We start from the raw sequence: 18,075 nt of genomic DNA, 5'->3' as shown, positions 1-18,075 counted from the left end.
TCCGGTAGGGAAGTTGTTGCTAGGCAACTGGAGGAATGTAGATTTGAAGCATGTTTGCTGCAACCTGACAGTTGTGAAGCATCAGATGAAAAGAGAGGAAGCCAGCTTCAGTGGTGAGGGGGCAACCAGGAGGGGACACCCTGAGTACCAGGAAATGCGTCATGAGTGGAGAATTCAGACTAAATCACTCAGAGCAGGGGGGAAATGCCAAACTGTCTCTACCGGGAGAGGTCACAGAGACATGCTGTTTCCCGGGACTGGAGGGGGCAGAGAGTCTGAACAAGAGGGTGGGCTCTTGAACAGACAAGTTATGGGACTTTTTTTGGCTCAACAGAAACTGGGCCTTTTTCTCTCTGAGGTGACTTCAGTCTTGGTATTTGTGGTTGATGAAAGCAAAATTGGTTTTGGAATCTATGGGAAGTCAAAAGACGACCCTATGAGATAGACCTCTTACTAGTGTGAGGGTCGGAGGAAGGAGAATGTCCCACGTAAGTGTTTGAGGAGGATGCTTCTGGGAGTGGAGCAATGGGGGCGGGGCACAGTGGGGCCTTCCACAAAGCAGCTGCATTCTAGTTTTTGTGAGAGTAAAAATGCTTTCTGTTTCAAAGCACTTTTCCAACTCTTCTCTAATGTGAATTTCACCCCTGGATCCCATGAGATACATGGAATAGGTTTTGCTATCTCAATTTTACAGATGGAGCAGCTGAGTTCCTTTTAAATGACAGCAAGAAAGGAGCCAGTGCAGATCCAGGACCCAGTCCCTGACCACCAGGAGATCTCTGTGGGCCCCAGCTGGCTGCCCACCCTCTGGTCCTCTCACTACTGGGTCCTGTGCTCAGGGGAGAAGCTGATTACTTCATAAGGAGAGTTAAGGAAGAATCTGTGGCTATATTGAGAGCCTTTAGGAAAGGACATATATTAATGGTAAGTAGGAAAGAAATTTTAACGCAAAAGCTCTTAACTTGGGGTCTGACTTCAGAGGCTCCAAGAGCCCCACCCTCTGTGTGTCTGTGTGAACTTACATTTCTCTAGGGAAAAGGTTTAGAGCTGTTGTCAGGTTCTCAAAGGCAGTTCTAATCCATAAAAAGATTAAGAACTACTGTTCTGGAGAGATAAGAAATGTCAGAGGCCAAAATCCTTCTTTAAACCAGTTTACCTTGGAGAAAACCGGATGCCTCACATGTTGGTGCTCAATCTACAGCTACTGAATAAAGGCCAGAACCCCAGGACCCATTATCCTAGAAGCAGTCTTTGTAGGGGCCTGTTTGTGTTCTAAGCGACTTTAGTTTTGACCTCTCAGTCTTATTTTCTTTTTAAATTCATAAAACAGCATCTGATCTGGCATGAAAATAAGCCCTAGCCTATTCATGCCTGGAGTCTAAAAGAAACCGAGGCAGGCCAATGGCAATCAAGCCCATGGGCCTAATATATATTTAATGTACATTAATGTTCCTCTCTTCTATTTCCTTTTTATTTCTTCCTTATCAAAATCAGTTCACCAAAATTTTGAAATATAATAGACACATAATTTTGTAGATGTAGGAAGAACAAATACTAATGCTGTAAATTAACTATACTTGCTGTGGCTTAATAATTTTCAAAAAACAAAAAAATCCTATCTGCTGACTTGGTTTTGCTTTCGCTCAGCAGCCCTGCTGCACCTCCCTCCACACTGCTGGCACTGGATACCACTCCTTTCTCCTCTTCCCTCCCTAAACCCCCCACACAGAAGTGGGAGAAAGTTGACAGTCCAAAGATTCAGAAATCGGAAGGGAGAGAGATCATGAAATTAAGTCATTAATGGGACCTCATGGTAAAATCCTGGAGACATGGGGCCTTTCCAGAGAATTTTGACGCAGCAATATCACCTGAAAACTGAAACGCATAGTTGAACTTTAACAAACTGCAACGAATGATCCAAGTGAGCAGAAACCATGGCCAGCTCGCACTGGGCAGGGGCACTCCACCCACATTTATTCCCAATGATTCAGGAATTTAGGGAGCAGAGCCAAGAACAAAGCAGGACATTGAAAAGAGCATGTAGCAAGCACCCCCAAGACCGGCCTTTCTTCTGCGGAACTCAATGTTCAGCCACCCCACAGTCACAAAGACACGGGGAAAATGAAGTCAGAAAAGTAAAAACCTTGACTGAGTAGGAGTTGAGGGAAAGGAAAGAAAGCTGAATCATGTCACACTGGAAGCAACTGCAAAGGGGAAAACCATGGGCCAAAATGCCGGGGAGGCCAAATTTCCTCTATCAACATCCATTGAGAAGGGGGAAGGGAGGGAACGCAGATTTCCCAGCAATGTGGCAGGTCCTGGCACCTCCTCAGTTCCCCGCCGAACTTCCACAAATAAACATGCAGAGCCGAAGGGACAGATTCGCTTCTCAGCAAGATTTCAAAGCTGTGCACCAGAGTCGGAGAGAAAACAGGAAGGATCGCAGAGGGAGGAGGGGGAGGAGGGGGAGGGCCACGCACGCCTTGGGCCAAATCAGATGGGAAATGGCCCAACCCCTCACCCGAAACTGACACACCATTTTTTATGAGGTGTGAAACGTTTCAGGTAGTGTTGGCAGCCACAGTACCTTGGACCCAGGTCTGAGCTGTGGCGTTTCAAGCTGGGGGTGTTAAGCCCAAAAAGGTCACAGGTGAAGACAAGCTCTTTCAAACTGTCTCAACCCAGATGAAACCAAGAGGGGCTAAACCTCCTTGGAGAAAATCCAGCCAGCTGGCTGCTGTTTTCGTCCCAGCCCACCTAGGTCACTGGCCATCCAGTGTGTGTGCGTGTGCATGTGCAGGCACGCAGGCGCGAGCGCACAAATGGGGATGGGTGGGGTGGAGTACGGCGAGGGTACTGCATTTGGATTATTTGAGGATGACAACACTCACTTCTGATCTCCAAGGGGCTGAGGAAAAACACAGCTGGCCCCAGTTGGTGCTGAGTCCCCAACACCCCTCTCTGAGTCTCTTGGCTCCACGGTCTGGTTTGGAGGTTACGCTTCCACCCACACGCCCAGGTCCTGACACGACAGAGGCAGGAGCCGTGTGGTGGTTTGCTGAGATGGCCCCTCTCTATTTGTTAGTGAGCACCAACTTGGCATTTACTAAAACCTTATTTATACGCTGGTGTACGTGTGCGTGAGAAACAGCCCAGGAGAACGGAAGGCACAGCATTCCCAGCGCTGGACCTAAGCATGGCTGCTCGCCAACCAGCTGCAACAACAGACTCGTCCCAGAGAGGCCCCTGCCCCTGCCCCCCGCCTGGCCCATGCTCCTCTGAGAAGGTCGGGGAGGCTCTGCCCTGAGCCTTTCTGTGTCTGCCTCAGGGCTATTTTACTAAAAACACAATAGGATGGGTACAGAAGGAAAAATCCCATCTTACTGCCTGCAATTCCTTTTAGGTTTCCTTCTTAGTAATTAAAAACAAATGTTTAGCCACTCAGTACATTTGTCAGCTGGAAAAGCACATTTCAAGGGCACCACATAGGGTGTTTGTCCTCTTTGCTTGGGGCCGATGTGTCCTGTCTTGGTTAGGTCTTCCCATACAGAGACAAGCAGGAAAAAAAAGATGGTAGGTAGGAGCAACACTATCTCCTGCGTAAGCCTGTCTCCTGCCAGAACTTGCTCCTCTTGGCAGTCTCTGAGGTCGCTCACCGGCTTCGTTAAGAGGACAGCAGGGAGGATGCATCTGCATAGCATCCTGGTCTTAGGGGTGATCAAATCAAAGTACTTCGAAGCCTTAGGCCTGTTTGGGTATTACTATTATTATTGGGCTTGGTCTACAGAAATTGAGACTGTAAATCAAACTCCTATGTTGTAGGTCAGTGATTCTCAACCGTGGCTGGACATTAGAATGATCTGGGAAGCTTTTAAAAATGCTAAAGGCAACTAATCAGAATCTATGGGATGAAGGTGGGGGGCCTCCCAGGTGACTCGGTGTGCAACCAGGCCTGGGTACCACTGCTCTAGGGGCCAAATGTCCTAAGCCTCAGTGCTGTGACATGGCCTGTTTGTCTGTCTCAGGGTAACTGGGAATTTAGTGAGGGCATGAAAGCCATGTTTGGGCCCTTGGCCTCAGCACAGTGCCTGGCCCAATTCAGGTTTGAGTGCATGGACACGGGCGAGTACCTAGGGTCCATCTTGGGTTGGGGAGGGTGACTGGCCAAAATTCTCCTCTGGTTTCTGAACTCTAACACTTGCCAGAGCAGTATGTGAGGGCAGCAGGAAAGACAGTCTAGTCTTTTCTATCTGATAAATAAACATCCTGAAGCCAGTAGCCTGAGTTATGGGTTCAGACCCTAATGAAAAGTTTTGCCCAGGTTCCCCTTTCTCCTATTATCCAGGCTGTCTTCATGCCCCAAAGGTACATGTACTATACCAGTGGCCAAAGTGCTGCAAAAACAGATGCATGACGCTGCCCGTTTTCTAGTGACCAGAGGATTGCACTATCCCAGGCACCCAGGGAAGCTCCCACAGCTCTGCAAACGCAGGCACTGGGCTCCCACTGTGCTGGGGGTGTTCAGCAGCTCAGAATAAGGATTTTTATCACCTACTCACTCTCCTGTCCGATTCTGAAAACAAGCTAAGAAGTGTGTCTAAAATCGGGTTCCTCATGGAACTTCGGACAGAGAAGTTTGAACTGCATGACTTTTTAATCTCCCTGCAGAGACCTTCTCTGGGGCCCTTGGCTCTCAGGGCTGGTGGCATCCATAGATCTGACCCCTCTTACCCCATTCTGGAGGCCCCCTGATGAGCTGGGGAAATTATGGAGTAACATTCCAAGGAAAAGTCACACTGAAAGGGATGAAGTGTGAACCCTGCCAGAAACTGTGGGTCTTGTTTTATTTTGTTTTGTTTTTAAAAGCCTTCACCTTGCCTTTGAAGACAAGGCTAGAGCAAGTTTTCTGGGACTTGAGAGAGCAAATGTAAAAAGACAAAACACAAATTCCTCTGCCATGTTCTCAGTGATTGACACTCTCCGAAACATAGTTCCAGAAATTAAAACGTAGGCAAAAGAGAAAACACAATTCAATGCTAGAAAATTCTAATTCTAATTTTGAGTGTTTCTTAAAGCGTGGCCTACGATGACCTCCATCAGAATCACCTAAGGTAACAGGGCAGATTCTGGCCCAGCCCAGGTCTCCTGAATCAGTCTCTGGGGGTGGGAATGTGGAACTTGCATCTTTTACCGGCTTCCTTGATGATTTTCCTACACTCTGAAGCACGAGAGCCAATGCTCGATGCCTCCTTTATATAATTCCCTCTCATCTTACCCTTCTAGCAAAAGAGAAGATATGACTGGATCCCAAGAAGTCTGTCTGGGATGCAGTTCTGAACACAGCATTGAGCTAGATCAGGCTTTCCAAATTTCTGGAAATTTTCTATGACATTTTCTCTTGTTTTTTTTTGTTGTTGTTTTTTTAATCCAGAAACAGTAAACTTTGGGGTCAAGAGCAGACCCAGAGAAAGGAATGTGAAGCTCCCATTTACTGAAATTTATTAAATGCTTTGCATATATTTTTAATGTATCTTTTCTACCACTCTATAAAGTATTATATTTGTTTTGTAGATGAGTGATGGGGCCAGGAAAGGTTAACAATTTTTCCACGATCACCTAGCTCCTCCTTTCCACACTGCCAGAGGTGGTGAAGAGGGCTTATCCCACATTTGGGGGGGACCCAGACCTGCCACAGCACATATCTAATGGTGATCCTAATGGTGACTCCTAGATGTCTGGACCACGGCTCTGGAAATACTATCAGTTGATTCCCGGGCCTTTGGAGCCTGTCTTGTCTTGTCTTGAACAAGGAATGTCTGGAACACCAGGTTCGTGCCTTCCCTGACTGTCAATTTGTGAGTCCCCGATGGCCTGCCACCAGGACCTACTGCCTCCAGGAATTACCCCCCAAGGGGCGGGCAGCTGGATACCTCCCTTACCACATGGAAGAGCTTGAAGAAGTCCACGTTGGCGTACAGGGTGTCCTCCATCCATTGTAGGGTGCCCTGGGAGAGGGAGCACAACGCATCATGCACTGTCTGCGCCGCACGGCGCTGGGGGAAGATTAGGAAGCGCTCCAGGAGGGCCTCACTGCAGGCGATGTCCTTCAGCACTAGGTCTGGGACTCCATGAGCAAACTGCAGAAAGGAAAAGCAACACTGGAAACCTCCCTGTAGTAGAGGAAGACTGGCCCGCGCAAAGATGTCCATGTCCTAACCCACAGAACCTGTGAATACGTCACGTGGCACGGCAAGGGGAATTAAGCTTGCAGATGAAATTGAAGTTGCCAATCAGCTGACTTTAAAATAAGGAGAGTATTTTGGATTATCTGGGTGAGCCTAATGTAATAACAAGGGTGCTTTAAATGTGGAAGAGGGAAGCAGAAGAAACAATGTCTGCCTTGAAGATGAAGGGAGGCCACCAGCCGAGGAAAGTAGACAGTCTCTAGAAGCTAGAAAAGGCAAGAAAATGAATTTTCCTCTACTTCCCTCAGTAAGGAGTACAGCACTGCTGGCTCCTTGACTTTTAGATTCTGACCTCTAGAACCATAAAATAATAAATTTGTACTGTTTTAGGCCACTAAGTTTGTGGTAATTTGTTATAGCAGCCATAGAAAACGAATATATTCCCAGGCCTCATTTTAGCAGAGAGATTTTACAATTTAAGCCATCCCTTCTTAGCACATGATGCTAAGGTACCATCAGGACCTACTTCCTGAAGCCGAGGTGGGGGACTGACTAGAATGCATTTGGAGTGATGGTGAATGACCACCCCTGCCTTCCTGTCTCACCAGATTTAACAAATAAAAATACTGCATGCCCAGTTAAATTTGAATTTCAGATAAACAGTGAACAATTTTTGGTACAAGTATGTCCCAAACAGAGTCCAAATGGGACATCCTCATGCTGAAAAACTGTTTGTTGTTTATCTAAAATTCAAATTTAACCAGGCACCTGTATTTTATCTGACGATGCTAACCCCTGGAGCTCCCACATCCGAAAGCTCCTGTGGAGCACAATCCCCATGATGGCCTCCAGAGGCCAAGGAGGCCTCAACCCTGGCCAGGACCCTTGTCCACCCAGCACAGTAACTGGCTTCCTGGAGTCCTGGACTCCCAGTAGTGGACAAAACCCTAAATACCATAAATAGAACAGCTTCATGAACTTCCCTGGCCTCCACAGTCCCATGCCTTCTACACAATCCTCTGGGCTGGAGAATGGAGCAGGTGGGTCTCTGTTACCCACTATGGAAACTGTCCAGACCACACAAATGAAGCCCAGGTCGCAGCTGGTGCTGAGTGGATGCGGACTCCGTGAATCTCAGGGGCCTGTAACTGGGTGCATATTCCAACAGGGCCTTCCTGTTTTGTCCATACCTTACTTCTCATCTCCAGGCAAAACCTCACCCCAACTCTATTCCCAGAGTCTAAAACATTTTGAGGTGGAGGGAATTAATGAGCTCATTAGAGTCCAAACCTCTAATATTCCAGAGGAGGGAAGTGATGGAAAAGGGGTTAGGTGACTTGAGAAGGTTACACAACAGGCGAGGGAGAAAGCTGGGACACCATGAAAATGTAACTCATTCATTCAATGCTCATTCACTGCGTTCCCATTCTGGAGGGACTAGGAGAGTTACTGGGGATACAGCGAGAATAAGATGAATTTTCTGCCCTCCCCAAAACTAGCTAGGCTAGTTTCCAGGCTAGCTGGAAATGCAGGCATTTAAACAGCAGGAGGTGCTAGGCTGAACGTCATGAAAGCAGAGCGCAGAAGAGGGAGTGTTGAGAATTGCTAGTAAAAGTAGCTGGTATTTATTGAGTGTTTATTATGTGCCATGCACTATTCTAATTGCTTCACGGATATTAATTCTTTTAACCCCCACAACCACCGTATATGATAGGTACTTTTATTATCTCCATTTTAGCAATAAGGAAACAGATTGCTTATTAACTTGCAGTGAACCTTGTGACCTTGCTGAGATTTGAACACACAGCTTGTGCTTAACCATTACCCGTTAGCTCTTAGGGAGCTAAGATTGGGGGGGGGGAGGACAAAGAAGGGAGGGTTTATGAACTGTTTCACTGAGGAGGCAACACTTGAGCTGGGCCTGGAAGAATGTTCAGGAGGTTCCAGGACTGGGGGTGAGAGGTGTGATGAGGGATGGACCAGAGAACCGTATTACTTTAATTGCCTAATCACTCCCTTGATGGGGAGAGAACGAGTGATGCTATTCCCTTTGGAGCTGTGCTCAGACACTAGGCAGAGGGATATCCAGTCCTAATGGTAAAGAACGAAATTCCATGTACGATGAGGATGATCGGTTAAAGAGCTGCAAGCCCCATGTAGCTGTTTAAATTTAAAATAATTAAAATTAAATAACATTTAAAAATTCAGTTCCTCAGCTGCACTAGCCCCATCTCAAGTGCCCACCAGCCACATGTGGCTAGTGGCTACCCTACAGACAGCACAGAGAGAGCACTACTGTCATGGAGGAAAATTCCCATGGACAGTTCTGTCAAGGAGACCGAGACAGAGATCAGGAGGAAGGCACACAAGGCAGTCGGGCTAACAAGCAGGGTGGGCACGGAGGCATGGAGGGAGCTGGGTCCACACGACCGGCCTCCGGAGTGCAGGAGCTGGGCTCCTTCCTAAGCTCTGAGTTCTGCTGATCAGGGAAGCATCAGCTAATCAGAAACTGCAACAGTAAATAAAGGCACACCCCAGTGGCCCAGGCCCTGTCTTCTCCCCACAAGGAAGGCCTCAGCCCTAATGCCAGCAGCACAGCAACTAGAAACCCAAATGTCACGTAGGTGAGGAACTGGAAAGAAATTTCCCCTAAATTCCTGCCCTTATCTCCATCTCCCTTTTATTACCAACTGGAAGTCATCACAGGCATTTCTAGGACTTGAGTTTTATGAGCTGAAGAGAAAGCAAAGGGGAAAGTGAGCAAGTGATGCTGCCCACCCCCCGCCCCCGGATTGGGATGGGAGGGGAGCCAAGCAGGGCCGGGCAGCCAGGCCTGACCCCAAGGGCCGCCCCAGGAGCGCACTGTGGCCAAACCTGGGCACTGGGGGTGCCGGGTTCCAAGGGCCCTGACACTCTGCCTCAGGGCTGAACCTCAGCTCCCCTTGTCTAGTTTCAGTGAAAACCTCAGGGTCTGAGAAGCCAGAAAAGCAGGTATGGGCCTCTCTATTGTTGTGCTGGGAACCAGCTTGAAAACCCCCTTCAAAGGAGCCAACCTCAGCCAGGCAGGTGGGTCCCCTCCCTTCTCTGGGCTCAGACGGCACCCTGTGCAGACCTTTGCCTCAGGACTGACACAGGCCCTGAAATTCTCTATTTACGTCTCCGTCTCCCCTGGAGTCTAGAGGAGGTGCGGTCCTGGCCAGGAGAGCCAGGCGGGGCGTCTGTGCTAAGGCCCCTGCTTACCATGCGTTCTCACCGTGTTCATCACACTAGGAATCCACACCCCCAGGATGCTGGGCCATGAGCCCATGAGGCCCCAAACTAGAGCAGTGGTTCTCATCCCTGAGCCATCAGAACCACCTGGAGAGCTTGTTAAAGCAGAGGCCGCTGGTCAGTCTGCGATGGGGCCTGAGAATTTACTCCCAGTCCTTGCTGAGGCTATTGGTCTTGGACCCTGAGAACCACTGAACGAGCACGGGACTAGGAACGAGAAGACCTGATTCCACACCAGCTCGGACGATTCTAGCTCTACAGCTGTGCACAAGTCAGTCGGTCTCCAGGCACGTCAGTCTCCCCATCTGTGTGACCCATCTCGGGATTAATGTGAGTAGCGCAGGCGCTAACAGATGTGAAAGTCATATTTTAGTGGGCAAAACACTCTGAATAAATACAGGAGATTATGAAACAGACAAAATAGATTTGGGGGGGACAGAAGGAGTTCGCCTGGCACTGGGAAGAAACGGTCCAGGAAATCAGAGGTCTGCTCTACTTGTGGCCGTTATCGGGCTCTGTGACCTCAAAGGCCACCTCAGCACACTCAGACCCTGGCTTTGCCTTTTTCTTGGCTGGAACTCTCCTCTCACAGGCATTTGCATGGTGCCTTCTCTTCAGTTAGATCTGCTCAAATAGCACCCCCTCAGGAAGGTCTGCCCTGCCCATTGAATTTAAAACTGCCCCCAGTCCCTCCCTAACTCCGACCCTGCTAGACCTTCCTCAGCCCCTTTCACAATCTGGAAACGCATGTAAGTGCCCTTGGCTTACTTGATTATTGCCTGTCGTCCCCGCTGGAATATGAGCTCCCAGAGTCAGGGGTTTCCTCGTATTGTTCCCACTGTATTCTGGTACCCAAAACATCTCTAGGTGTTTGGTGAATACAAGAATAAACCTCAGTTTCCTCAACTATAAAAGGAGTTTGAGCCACATGGTCTCTAAGGTTCCTTCCAGTCATAAAACTCTGAGATGTTTTAAGGGCTGCCAGGATTTGTGCCCCCCCGGAATCCTGCGATGGGAATGCTCATCACAAGTGAACCCCAGGTATTCTCCTGAGTGTGCGGCACGAATCTGAATGATTCTGAATGTGAAAGCAAGAAGGAAAAAAGAAACTCAAGGTCTCCTTTGCCTTTCTCAGGCTCAGGCTCAGTGCCCACCCTTCCCCTCCAGGGACCACTGACCAATGACATCCACCTACCTGCTCTGGACGGACTTGGGAGTTGACCAGAAGGTAGACAACTGAGTCAGACAGGCCAATGCTCTTTATGAGAAACAGTGACAGTGTTTCCTCATCTTTTAGGACATCCCGTATTCGTATTCCTCTTCCTGCGTACGAATGAAAAAAAGAACAGGGTGTCGGAGGGGAGATGGGTCAAAAAAAGGAAAACATCTAGAATTGATTTCTAACTTGACTATCAGAGGAAGGCCCTGTTTTGGGTTCCCTGGGAGCACCTAAGAGTCAGGGCCCCTGCCAGTGGCAGTCACAGCATTTACTGCTGGAGCAGACGAGCCAAATTTAGTGAGAAGGCACACAGGGTGGAAAAAATTAGGTCGGGGTGGTGGTCATCGGATGCTTTGTGGAGTTGGTCTTGGACAATGGGGTGGGGTGAGGAGCAGTTTTGTCCCCCTGGAAATATTTGGCAATGTCTGGAGACATTTTTGGTTGTTACAACTGGGAAAGTATTGATGCTAGTGGGTAGGGGCCAGGGATGCCACCAAACGTCCCACAAGGCACAGGACAACCCCGTTTCTCTGATAAAACAAAGAACTATCTGGTTCAAAAGGTCAATAGTGCTAAGGCTGAGAAAGCCTAGTCTAGAATAGGAGGAGAATGAGTGCCATTGTCATGGGGTAGAGAACCCTTCTTGGTGTTTCTGTCAGCTCAGCTATGGCTCTAAGCTCAGGGTATGTACTAAGAGAGATCAGGCTGTCTGGGACAAGAAAATCTTCAAGTGGGGAAAGGGGGATTGGCCTGTTGCCTGGGCTTGCAGTTTCATGCCCTGATCAGCCCCGTCACATTCTTTCAGCTCCACTCAAAACCTACTGGAAGCAGAATTTTCTTTATAAGGAGGCATAAAGGACTTCTAACAGTTGCGGTGACCTTGGGGCAAGTGACTGAACCTCTCTGTCTGCACTTTCCACATCTACCTCTTAGGATCGTTGTGGGGTGACTTGGGATAAGGAGGGTAAAGTGCTTATTAGCTCCCAGCTCAAAAAAATGCTTGACCTGATTGCATTAATATTATTCTTACCCCTCCCAGGGGAGGCACACCCACCTTCTCTGCTTGCTTCCAGGGCCAACACTCACTCTGAAGCTGGCCCACTGCTACAGTTCATGAGGCACGAGCCAGAGAAGAGGGGGACGGGCCCAGATATTTATGAAATCATTTCAACATTAAGGGAAAGCATTTGGGTTGCATGAAAACAGTTATCTCTACATCACAACTTCTCCAGGAGCCTGGTTGACTGCTTATGTCTTAGTTCTTCTTTAAATAACTTTAATCACCAAATGCCCCTGTTCCTTCCAGGCTCTAACACCACAGTGCTCTTCCTCCCCAAATTCTCCCCAGGCCGCCAAGAGGCCTAGCTCCCCAAGTGCTTGACAGTCACCCTTTATGTTCAAGTTGTGACTTTCTTTGTACATGCCTTGTCCAGATTGATGTCGCTGATAATTTCCTCTTGAAAGGGGATGGGCCAGCCACAGGCCTGCCCGTGCAGCTGGGGCAGGGGAACCAGCCCCGAGGTTCCACCACACAGCAGCCTCTCTCACCACGATGGATGTCCCTTAGAGTTGTACTGCCAGGTAGCTCAGTATCACTACCTTTTGCTTAGGAAAAGCCCAAAGCCTTTAGGGGAACCTGACTATAATATATAATAGTCCCTTTTATCTTCAGTGGATATATTCTGAGCCCCCCCCCCACAGTGGTTACAGATAGTACCAGACCCTATATATACTATGTTTTTTCTTATACATACGTACCTATGATGAAGTTTAATTTATAAATTAGGCACAGTAAAAGAATATCCAAATTGCCAGCATCACTGGTCTTGCACTTTGGGGCCATTATTAAATAAAATAAGAGTTATTCTTACACAAGCACTGTGACACTGCGATAGTCGATCTGATAAGCTAAGCTAGACAGCTAGTAAGTGACTAACAAGTGGGATACCTGGGCAAAGGAATGGTTTCCATCCCGGGTAGGTTAGCCCAAGATTTCATCATGCTACTCAGAACGGCACACAATTTAAAACTTATGAGTTGTTCACTTCTGGAATTTTCCATTTAATATTTTTGGACTGTGGTTGACCACAGATAACTGAAACCATGGATTGGGGGCATTCCCCCAAGAGAGGGAGATGGTTCTGAGAGGGGCTGGTTTATTTTCTTCTTGCCTTCTTTCCTTTTCAATAACATATGTCTGTCATCTTCCAAACCCAGCTTCCTTTTTTCTTCCCCTGGGGCACCAGCTTGGTTGTTCATCTTCGAATCATTTCTTTATATACAGCATTATACTATATCCTCTGGCCTCCAGCAATGTAACCCCCAAAACACACACACACACACACACACACACACACACACACACACACACACAGAGGCTCTTGAGAGTAGGGAGCTAAGGATCCTGCTTTTATTATACTCCCCATCATACCTAGCAATGCTGGGCACAGAGATGTAAGCCCTCCAAGTCACCTCTATCTGACACCCAGCATTAGAGCCTGACATGGAATCAGGTCCTTGGTAAATGTCTGCGGAATGACAGGTGACACCCAATAAATATCTGTTGTCTTGACCTGAGAGTCAGGGCCCTATCTGACTGTGTAACTCTTCGTTATTCTTTAACTCCCTCACCTGACCTTACATACAAATACCTTGCTGGGGAGAAGGGACAAAACAAGGGAAACTGGGAGTGATTTCGCCCTGGTCCAGCTTCCCAGCCAGGTGCCTGGGCTGCTGTGGCCCTAGGGAGAAGGGGCAGGAGCGTGCTGGTTCAGCACACCTGAGGAGGGCCGGGGCCACCCTGTTCGGAGAGCGTGGGGCCGAAAGTGTAAGCAATGGCCGATACCAGACAGCAGCTACACCAGACTCCCGAGGGAGAAATGTGAACTGGGGGCCTGAGGAAAGAAAAATAAATGTACTTTAAAATGCGGTTCTTCTTGTTCTCTTCCCTGGGAAGATTAGAGGCTGGGGGAGGGGGCCGCTGAGGCCCATGGAGGTCAGGGGAGCTGAGGCTGGGGTGGGGGAAGCCAGGAGAAGGTGTGCGTGAGGCTAAGGGGAAGACAGCGTTTCAAGATGATTGAGAGACTGCAAAGCTTGCTTGGGGGTGAGTGGGGAGGGGGCTTCACGGCTGGTCTTTTACCATTAATCCTCCTCTGCGGAGAATGCAGTACTACAGGTTTGCTAGGAAAGGAAAATGCCCTGGGTCACCACTGGCATACTTTCCCAGGTGACCGGGAACTGATAGGCAAAAGCACACCCCAGGTACAGCCGCCCACCTCGCTTTCAAAGGCTTAACCCTCCACTGCAGCTTTGGGCTGAGGAGTCAATGCTCAGAGCCGGCAAGGTCCCCAGGGGACCCTGGGACAGACTCTGAAACCGTCTTCAGTTCTGACGGTGGACTTCAGTCCCCGGCCTGGAATTCCTTCAGAGACTCTGTCTCTTTCCTTGGGGATGGTCCCCTTTCCCCTCTCATGGCCACCAAGGTCAGGGGTTCTGCAGAGTCTGTGTTCTCGGCCCCCAAAGTCTTTGGAGAGCCTTGGCTGGCCTCCCCTGACTCAGTTTTCCCAGAGCCCCGAAGCTGCCCTCTTGAAGGGAACGTTCGCCGACAGCCCGAAGGCCGGCAGAAGGAGCACCTGCGCCGATTCAAAACTAGTCCTGCGTCGGGCTGGGAAGGAGTGATTTTGGTTCTCATATACAGGCTTGAAAGACCACAGAGACATTGTGGTTTGCAATGACTTCCTTTATATTTCCTCCCAGCCGGACTCCATCCGACAATCAGAAAACAAAATGAAGTATCTGCTGGATGAGTGGGGTAGACAGTCATTCCAGCGGTCGGATAAGCCCGTGTTCTCATCCGCTTGTTTAACCTTGGGGAAGAAAATGCTTTCTTGTTTGTGCTTTCCCATGATTTCCCTCACTATTAAAATGCTGACTGTGCTCATACCCCGCAAGGCCCTTTAAGCTTGAGTTAAGTAAAATCTTAGTAAACTTCCGAGCAACAAAGAAGATAGTTTGTAACCTGGTTTTACTACATAAAGTATACTACCTTTGAAAGAATTAGAATGTAGTGAAGCAATCTTAACGGTCATCTGATCATATCTGTGTCCTTTATCACTCCAATGGGGAGAGAAGGGAGAAGGTGGCCCAGCGGGAGGAGGATCAGGTTCTCCTTGGAGAACTTTCCCCTCCTGACTCCCCTGTGCTCTTTGAAGCCCCCCTGCTTCCCTCCACCAGCCCCCCACATGGTGTGGTCACTGTCCACTTGGTCCTTCCACTTCTGCCCAGGGAGCCCTCAGGGGAGGGCACTGGTCTGACCACCTCTCTGTCCCCGGGGACTGGCACACTGCCTGGCTCAGTGGGCACTCACCAAACATCCGCTGACTGCGCTGCATGGGTGAGGAGCCCTAGGGAGTTGGTTTGTACCATTCTCCCCGAGCAGAAGCTTTTCTATCCAGCCCCCCCTGTCCTGTTGGATGTCCCCTTCCTCATCCTTGTCATCCTCCAAGATCATCCTGACAGTCACTTCCCCGTCTCCATCCTAGGAGCAGACATCTCCCAGCAGCAACAAACCACTTCCTTCGCAGCCTCTGAGCCCCACCCCTGAAAAATTTTTTCCACGGTCCTGGCAGCCCTGTTCTCTTCCAGCTGCTCATGTGCCCCTGCAAGGGGATGTGGTCCAGCTGGTGCCCAGGCCACTGCCATGGCCAGTCTCTCCGGCCACCTACAGAGGAGCCTATGGCGGATGTGACAACCACACAACATTCACTTGTGCTCTAAAAAGAGATGTCAGAATGGTTACTGGGTTTGGGTTTTGCTTGTTTCTAGTTCTTCCCCTGGGGAGGAGGGGCATGGGAGAGGGAGCTCCCCCACCCTTCCTCCTCACGCTTCTGGCCTCCAAGTGGCTCTCCTATCCACACCACCTCAGGGTCCAGCCAGCGTGGCCTCTCATTTCCTTGCCCTCCCCATCACCTAACCTTCACCTCCGCTCCACTTCAACAACCATGGCCACACCTGGGGGCTTGTTTTTATCTGTCCTGCATGCCTTTGAAATCCTGAATTCACGTATTTCACATTCTGACCACATCTGTCAATCTTTCCATCCTGCTATTTTCTCAGTCCTTAAACAGGGTCATGGAGCCCTCCAAGACCTCTATTCTCTTGCCCCTCCATTTTCCCCTGGGCAACTGCAGTACTTCTGGCTTCTCCTCCATCCGTATGCAGCCTGAACCCGATCCATGTAGTCCAATCACCACCCTCCTGGACTCTCTGTGGCACCTCCCTACCAGCCCCCAGCCCTTCATCCCCCCACTCTGCGCCTGCTCTGCCTCAGGGCCTGGGATGCTGAATATTGCCAGAAGAAACAGAATAACTGTACATATTTATGTCACGATAAGCATGTGCTCTGACCTCCCTGGTTCCGTACTACTACTTGGCATTGCTTCCACACGGTCCTGGGTAGCTCACTCTCTAGGACTCTGTGAAAGTATTCCACACCTTTACCATGCTCCACAAACTCCTCCCCCTGCTTCCAGCCCTTCACCTGGCCTCAGACTTCCCAGAGCACCATCACTCTCTGCATTCTCCTATCTCTGGACTTACCTGAGATGAGACCTTTCCGGCCCTCCTTCCCAACTTCCCACCTTCAAGGCTGGCAGGAAGAGGAGTTCTCGCCAAGGTAAGCCTCATGCTGCCTCTAGGTCGCATACCTTCCTGCATCCTCTGGTATCTTTTCCAACCAAATCTCCAAACTCCTTCCTGTATCTTCAATCTCTCTGACGGAGAAGGCAAGTGAGAGGCGAGTGACAGTAAGAACACTGAAGCCCACCTCACCTGCAGTCCTCTCGGGGTGCACCCGGAGGGTGTTCATGAGTTGCGACAAGGTGCAGAGCTCTGTCCAAACCTGGCCAAGGTGCTGGCTCTCTGGTGCACCCATGAGGAGTTCTTGAAAATCTTGATAAACCCTTGCCAAGCTGTAAGAAAGAGCCTCATCAATAAAGACATAGCTGTCATTTTCATCAACATCATTATTATCATCATAATACCTTGTGTAATTTTTTTAACATACCACCTGCTTGACCTATCTACTACATTATGTATTCTCTCAATATTGCCAAGGCAAAGGAGAAAGATATTTTTACTTCCTTATACATATAAGATAACACGGGCAGTGAGAAATTTGTTGTCAAAAGTCTTCCAACTTTGCCAGGGCTGGGTCACCTCTCAACCCCATTCTCTATGTGTTTCCTGTCCCAAGAACCCTTAAATAGGATGATATTAGGAGATATTACTGGAGGCTCTTCCCAGCCAGTACCCACTTCTCTGAGACCTGCCCTTCCAGCCATTCACATGAGCAGGTTCTGACAGCCACGCTTAACCCGCAAAGTCCTCTCTGCATGCATGCACACACACACCCCCACCAAGGCTGATGGACAGGAAGAATAAAGCTGGGCTAAGCAGATCTGTTCCCGGGAATTTGAATGGTACTCAGGGATGCTCTTCTGATTGCCCAAGCCGAGGGGCCGTGAACTGGGCAACTAGCGCCACCCCAGGCATTGAGAAGCAGGGGATACTGGTCCATGGAGAGAGGCACACGGAGTAGAAGCGCAGAGGGAGGCAGAGAGGCTGGACCTTGTAGGCCCAGACGGGAGGGAAGACCTCCTGACGGCTCTCCAGTTCTTCTCCCACTCCCTGAGGACTGCCTTGCTGCTCCTGGCTTTTCAAGAAGGTCTAGTGTCCAAACCATATCTTTCCCTCTGAGGCTTAAACTTGTTTAAATGTGGTTCTGTGCCCTGCAAGCAAATGAATATTTCACTCGTAATGTGCGTGTGAGACATGAAACCCAGATTCCCTTGTTCAAATGCTGAGTACAGCTGGAGTCCGAAACCCCTTCCCTTCCCCCGCTCCCACCTCTCAATCTGCAGACACTGTCAGTGCCAGTCCCACCAAAGCTCCATAGAGCCTCCACTGAAATGCCTTCAAGTCTCCCCTGATCCCACCCTGTGACCCATGGGGTCTCTAGGCAGGTGTTTCTTCTCAGGCACCTCAAGGAAGCTCAAGCTGAAAGTACGGACTGTAAATTAAAGCTTCCAGGTGGTATTTGCAGCCATGGGAGCCCGGCTAAGATGCCATCTGCTGACTTTCCCGGGAAGACGGGTGTTCTGTGTTCCCTCCTCTATCTTCCTACCATCCGGGGGTCAGCAAGCATATCAGAGGCTTGTGGCGCACGCAGTCTCTGTCACAACTACTCACCTCTGCCTTCGTAGGGCAAAAGCAGTCGCGGTCTGTCCCCAGTGGGGAAGGCTACCTCTGAGTATTAAGCTGGATTACCAAACGTTCTTTTTTTTTTAGTCAAAATGCAGTTTTGTCCTGGAGGAATTATATCCAGATCTCCTCTAAGGAAAG

General features: G+C 49.3%; 1 protein-coding gene across 2 annotated transcripts in view; it reads right to left on the bottom strand.

Annotated features, from left to right (window-relative positions):
• Positions 1–18,075, bottom strand: part of ABCA4 (ATP binding cassette subfamily A member 4) — a 136,656-nt gene that overhangs the window by 107,964 nt on the left and 10,617 nt on the right. For both annotated transcript variants that reach the window (XM_029228585.1, XM_029228586.1), the window contains exons 4-6: positions 16,504–16,643; positions 10,651–10,778; positions 5,940–6,137 (exon numbers count right to left, since the gene is read on the bottom strand). In XM_029228585.1, coding sequence (XP_029084418.1) covers positions 5,940–6,137; positions 10,651–10,778; positions 16,504–16,643 — 466 coding nt within the window. The remainder of the gene's footprint in view (positions 1–5,939; positions 6,138–10,650; positions 10,779–16,503; positions 16,644–18,075) is intronic.

This window comes from Monodon monoceros, unplaced genomic scaffold (assembly GCF_005190385.1).
Source record: "Monodon monoceros isolate NGI ecotype Baffin Bay Population unplaced genomic scaffold, NGI_Narwhal_1 Super_Scaffold_18, whole genome shotgun sequence".
NCBI classification, from domain to species: domain Eukaryota; kingdom Metazoa; phylum Chordata; class Mammalia; order Artiodactyla; family Monodontidae; genus Monodon; species Monodon monoceros.
Note: the sequence above shows the minus strand (reverse complement) of the source record. Positions and strands in the feature narration are given on the sequence as shown.